This window comes from Dermochelys coriacea, chromosome 24, assembly GCF_009764565.3.
Source record: "Dermochelys coriacea isolate rDerCor1 chromosome 24, rDerCor1.pri.v4, whole genome shotgun sequence".
NCBI classification, from domain to species: Eukaryota; Metazoa; Chordata; order Testudines; family Dermochelyidae; genus Dermochelys; species Dermochelys coriacea.
The window spans coordinates 12,926,971-12,933,002 of record NC_050091.1 but is presented as its reverse complement, the minus strand read 5'-3'; the positions used below and the strand labels follow the sequence as shown (position 1 = coordinate 12,933,002).

Genomic DNA, 6,032 nt, shown 5'->3' with positions numbered 1-6,032 from the left:
GTGTGAGGACTCCCTGTATCTGTGCCTCAGTTTCCCGGCTGTTGCAAAGACCAAGTCATGAATGTTTGCGACGCCCTCAGATACCAGAGACAGGTGCAGGCAGTAAATTAACAATTCAGTGCTGTGCGGGGTTGGAACAGTGGGTGGGAAATTCGGCCTGGGGTGCCCCCTCCCGCAAGGGAGAAGAAAAAGACATTGAATGCAGCAGGGCTGCTGTGGAGAACACACAGTGTGTGATCATGGAATCAAAGGCTGTAGCACAATGCAAATGCACCGGGGGAATGGATTAAGCTTGCACTGGCAATGTGTGTTCTGGCTTCCTAACTTTAAGTTTCCTAACTTCCCAGTGCTTCAGTGTGCAGCCTCTATGGTGTGCTTGGAATGTAGATTTTTAATTCAGGTTACACACACACACACACACACACACATTCTTATGTGGCTAAATTAATCTGACAGTGCCCCAGTCTCCTGTGGACGGGCTCAGCAATGGGCAACCCAAACATAACAACACATTTCAGATCCTGATTTATTCAATGAATTTGCTAATGGACAGAGAGATTCCAACCAGCCATGAGGTACCAAGACAGACACACACCCATATTCTGGGCAGACTCTTGGTTATGCAACGGCCCCTTTGCATCGCCCCGGCAGCACGGAGGGGCCTTGGAGAGGGCGCTGCTGGGAATTCGGCCTTTACTCACAGGCACCAGGTGCTGCGTGGCCTGTGCAGGGCCAGGGGGGTCAGGAGAGCAGCTTCACCAGCAGCAGGCCAGTCAGGCCAGGCAGGTAGAGGGCAAAGGAGAATTTCCCCAGAGCCTGGCTGGCTCCACTGGGAGCAGGGATTTTCTCCGCCAGAGCGTAGGTTGCCCGTGAAAAGAGGTATATGTAGGGTCCTGACACCAGGAAGGTTCCAGGTTTAATGTCCTGAGCAGACGCAGTAGCGCAGCCCTTTGCAGCAAATGGCGAAGAAGATGGACCTGAGGGAGGAAACCAGCCTGTTATTAGGCAGGGGCAGCTCTGGTTCCTTCTCTGCCCCCAGAACCTCTGTCTCCGCCATCCAGCGGTTCCCTCGTCTGCCTCCCGTTCCCACCTGCCCAGTGCTCTCCCTGCTCTCGCTGTAACCAGCCACGGCAGGCCAGGCGTCTGGTCCCCTCTTACCTCCCCCGCGCCCCTTTCTGCAGCTCCACAAGAGACTGAAGCTGGAGTTTGGAACCCAGCTGATCACCCGGGGCGGCTCCTTCCCCAGCGCGCGGCCCCCCGGGGAACACGCCCGGCTCTCAGCGTCCCCAGCAGCCCCGACCGCTCGGTTCAGTTATTTTATAAACACCCCAAAGTGCTGGGAGTCCTGGACTCACACTGAGAACAGAAGCTTCCGCACTGAGCAATGGCTTAGCTCCACCTTAAACATACAGGAGGTGGGGTCTAGTGGTCAGAGCAGCGGGGCTGGGAGCCAGGACTCCTGGGTTCTCTCTCAGCTCGGCATCACTGACATAACAACCCTTCCCATGACAAGAGACCGTGTTGTCATAACTCCAGGGCGGCATCACTGGGAGGGGGGAGCTGGTGTGGAAGGGAAAACTTCCAAGTTCCTCTCTCCTTCCCTTCAGCCAAAACCCCCCCTGGGCTGCCCCCATCCTGCCCAAGAGCTCAGCACAAACTCTAGGTTTCACCAGCTCTCTGGGGAGTTCCTGAGGAGTGAGATTCCCGGGTTTAGCTCCCGCACTGTCCCCAGCTGGCAGCATTTACCATTCAGTATCTTTCCAATGAAATCGATGCAATAGGTCTCATCCCCTGTACAAGTGGTGATTGTGCCATTGCAGGTATCGGACTTCAGATCAAAGCAGGTGGGGCACTGCAACCCGTTCTTGGTGGCGCTCCCTTTGGGCACTGAGAGACATAGTTACAGGTAGATTAAACCTCATTCAAACTGGTGGGTGTGCCCGCTGTCCTGCATTGCTCGACCGTGTGAAGGGCCCACCCCAGCCCGTGGGCACAACGACCTCTGAACCTGACAGCCGATCAATTTCAGAATTTCTGGGCATTTTCTAGGTACCCAGGGCCAGAAGCCTGCTCCTCTTTGGGAGAAATCAGAAACACCTTCCCACCATCTTATCAGCCCAGTCACCTCTGCGATTGTCTCAGATCAAACACCGGGTTGATGGCCCCACTGACACCCCTATCTCTGCTCTGCCCAGCATCCCCGGGTTGTAACACAGTAACACCCGCAATGGCCAATCTCCCAGACAGAAAGAAGGAGGATGGTGGGGGGAGGGGGAATGGGGGTGAAGGGGCATATACACAGACCTGGTGGGGGGGGAATGGGGGAAGAGGGGCATGGGGGGTTTCTGAATCCATGACAAGATGGGGAATTGCCATAAAAAGTGTTTCCAAGGAATTCCCAGACTTTATTGGATGCTCTTTGCCCTGCTGTGTTATTTTCCCAACCGATCCCTGGGTGGTTGAAATCCCCCGTCACCACCACGGCCTGGGCTTTGCATGATTTTATTGTTTAAGAAAAGCCTCACTCATCTCTTCTTCCTGGTTAGCTGGTCTGTAGCTGACTCTACCATGGCGTTCCCCCTGGTTTTTACCCCTTTTATCCCTACCCGGAGACTTTAGACATGTCTGTCTCCTATTCCCATCTCAGCCTCAGAGCAGGTGCAGACACCTTTGCTATATCAGGCAACCCCTCCTCCCTTTATCCCTGCCCACCTGACCGGAGCAAGCTGTGCCCCTCGGGGCTGATATCCCAGCCATGTGTGTTCTCCCCCGACACCTCTGTGACACCGGCTATGTCACAGTTGTGATCTCTCACTCATTCAAAAGCTGAAAGCGACAGGAAATCCAATCGTTTTGGGAAATGACCAAACAGGCTGTTCTGAATTTTTCGCACCAGGACCCACAGGGATAAACTGGCCAGCAATGAACAGCCCTGGGGCTCTGAACCAGGTTTCCAGCCACCAGAAGAGGGAGCTTTTGGAACGGCTTCCCAACTAGAGGAGGAGAGACGCAAAGTCCCCAACTAGTTTGCCGGTCGATCTTGACAGGGTTATGAATAAGGTCCTACTTGAATTGCAGGATGATTGTCAAAAAATTGCATCTGAGTTGCGGACAAGCCATGGAAAATTGTGGAGAAATCACAACAGACCTTATTATTTTCAGTAATAAAGTCCATGATGACTTTTCTGTGATTTTCCACTGTCGACTGCCTGGGGCCGAGAGTGGGGGCCCAGGGCTGATAGCAGGGGCACTTGCTGTCAGCCCTGAGGTGGCCAGGGCTCCCACTGTCAGCCCCATGCACGATGGGGCTTCCACTGCCAAATTTGTGGTGAAAGCCTAATATTGTGGAATCTGCAATTTCTGCAATAATATTGCAAGTTACGTACAGTGTTAGTTATGAAGGTTTAGATGGAAGCAAATCCTGGCTGCTTGCTGCTTCTTTTCTCAGATGCAGCCCTCACCCTTCTGATTTCAAATACATTTTAAAATAGGCCCCAGCTGTTCTCCCCACCCAGCTTGGACACCCACCAACTACAGGTATTTCAATGGACGACAGAAATGACATTCGAGTAAATGGACGCCTAGGGCAATAAAGGGGAGAAATAATAACAAATACAATTGTGCCGGGGGTTTCTCCACATGAACAATTCAACTGCGGCAAGTGGGGGGTCTAAGGGTCCGCTGGGGTGTGAATCTACCCTGCGCCTGTCCATGTGCACCTTGCTGACGCATATGAACTGTTTGTTAATGTGCTTTGAGCTAGTCCCCTTTCAAGGCGCTCTAATGACCTGTTCATGTGCACCAGCAGAGGGCAGACAGATGGATTCACACCCCAGCTCACCGCCGTCTAATTGTTTGGGTGAACAAGCCCTTAAACAGGGACGGTAAAAACAGATCCCCGCATACCGTCCAGTACAGCAGAGTTACAGTTATCTATGTCGTTGCATCGGGTGGTGTTGATCCTCAGATACGTGCCATTCCCACCAGTAAAAGTGATGGGGGATTTTATGCCACTATTATAGTCATCTGTACATTCTTTGTAGAAGACAGTGGTCGGTGTCTCACCTGTTTTAAAGAGAGAAAACAAAGAACAGAACTGAGAGGCTGGGAGGGGAACCTCGAGTAGGATCAGGGAGGTTATTTTACATCCACTTTTGGCCCTGGGATGACACTGCTGGGATCCTGGGCCCAGTCCTGGGCCCCACCATTCAGGAATGAGGTTGGTCAGGGGTCAGAGAAGAGCCACGAGGATGATTGAAGGGTTAGAAAACCTGCCTTAGCGTGAGCTCAAAGCTCGTATCCACTGAGATTAAAGGATTCGGTGTGTGGATGGTAGGGAGCTGTGTGTGTGTGTGAGCAGGGGGCGGTGGGAGTCAGGGCCAAACCTGGGTTACAGCCCACATTAACTCTGCAGTGAAGAGAAACCCTGAGTGGGTGGAAGTTTGAATAAACCCATTTGTGACTGTGCTGGGAAAATTACCTGAGTGTGGTCAGAGAGAGAGCGAGCGCTGCGTGTATGGAGATAGATAGATAGAGGGGGTGTGTGAGGATAGATAGACAGAGGGGATGGATGGGGATAGATAGAGATAGAGGGGGTGTGTGGGGATAGATAGATAGAGGGGGTATGTGGGGATAGATAGATAGACAGAGGGGGTGGATGGGGATAGATAGATAGAGGGGGTGTGTGGGAATAGATAGATGGGGGGTGTGGGGATAGATAGAGATAGAGGGTGTGTGTGGGGATGGTTAGGGATAGAGGGGGTATGTGGGGATAGATAGATAGGTAGATAGATAGATAGATAGATAGATAGATAGATAGATAGATGGGGGTGTGTGGGGATAGATAGAGATAGAGGGTGTGTGTGGGGATGGTTAGAGATAGATAGATAGATAGATAGATAGATAGAGGGGGGTGTGTGGGGATAGATAGATAGAGGGGGGGGTGGGGATAGATAGAGATAGAGGGTGTGTGTGTGGGGATGGTTAGGGATAGAGGGGGTATGTGGGGATAGATAGATAGATAGATAGATAGATAGATAGATGATATTATGTTAAAGCTGATGGTGTCCTATGCATCCTTCTGTGATGGGGTGTACCGGCCCCGAAAGGGTTAACTCTGCTTTTCAGGCTGAGGAAGCCCCGCCCCTCCGACTCTGCTGCACATGCTCCGCCTGGAGGCAGAGTATAAAAGGAAGAAGCCCAGCTCAGTCTGGGCAGGCTGCTGAAGCGGGAGGATGCAGACACCAGGCTCCCTCCAGGGAGCTGCTACTGGCTTCACTTACAGAGCCATGGCACGCAGAGCTCCAGACGGACTCCAGGCTGCCTGACGAGCCCAGAGAAGAGACTGCGCCGGCAGGAGCTTCGCCACTTGAGGACCCCGAGACCCGTGAGAACCGTGGAGCCTCGTCAAGAGAGAAGGGGTATGAAGCAGCCCAGGGGACTTAGACTTTCCTCCAGTGAGTGAACTGGGGAACCAGTCAGCGTGTTTCGGAGGCATCTCTGCTGACTCGGTGGTGAGCACCCGCTCCACTGCCTGGGCCCTGGGCTGGGGCTCGGAGGAGCAGGGAGGGCTTGAGTCCCCCTACCCTTAGGCCACACACCACTCAGTGGTGCTCCACTTTCCCGACGGGCCAATCAGCCATGCAATCCCACAGAGATGGGTCACTTTATTGACTCTGGCCGCTAAGCTGCACTACCATGTTTTATAGTCAGGGTCATGAACACAGGACCTAACGGGCTGCTATTCAGTTTTTTCCCTTCTTCTCACCCTATGTGATCCTGCATCACTCCTGAGATGGAGTGTACCTACCCTGTGACACCTTCTTACAGGGTAAATGGAAGGAATCATTAAATCTCTTTAATTCAATGGAAGCATGGACAAAAACGGGTCTGTAACTAAAGTTTTCGAAGAGCTCAGGGAATTGAACATGGAGAAGGTTTGGAATCCCTTTAAGTCAAAGGGGCAAAATTATCTTGAGTTTGCATCCCAAGTAAGCAGAATAAATGTGTACGGCTGGGCTCCAGACCTGAGT

At 52.5% G+C, this 6,032-nt stretch overlaps 1 protein-coding gene across 1 annotated transcript in view; it reads right to left on the bottom strand.

The window, feature by feature from the left end:
* Positions 1–706: 706 nt before the first annotated feature.
* The window catches only part of LOC119848078 (phospholipase A2 inhibitor and Ly6/PLAUR domain-containing protein-like), a 46,668-nt gene continuing 41,342 nt past the window's right edge, over positions 707–6,032 (bottom strand). Inside the window, exons 4-7 of the mRNA XM_043502286.1 lie at positions 5,283–5,402; positions 3,907–4,065; positions 1,747–1,887; positions 707–977 (exon numbers count right to left, since the gene is read on the bottom strand). Coding sequence (XP_043358221.1) covers positions 742–977; positions 1,747–1,887; positions 3,907–4,065; positions 5,283–5,402 — 656 coding nt within the window. The 3' untranslated portion in view covers positions 707–741. The remainder of the gene's footprint in view (positions 978–1,746; positions 1,888–3,906; positions 4,066–5,282; positions 5,403–6,032) is intronic.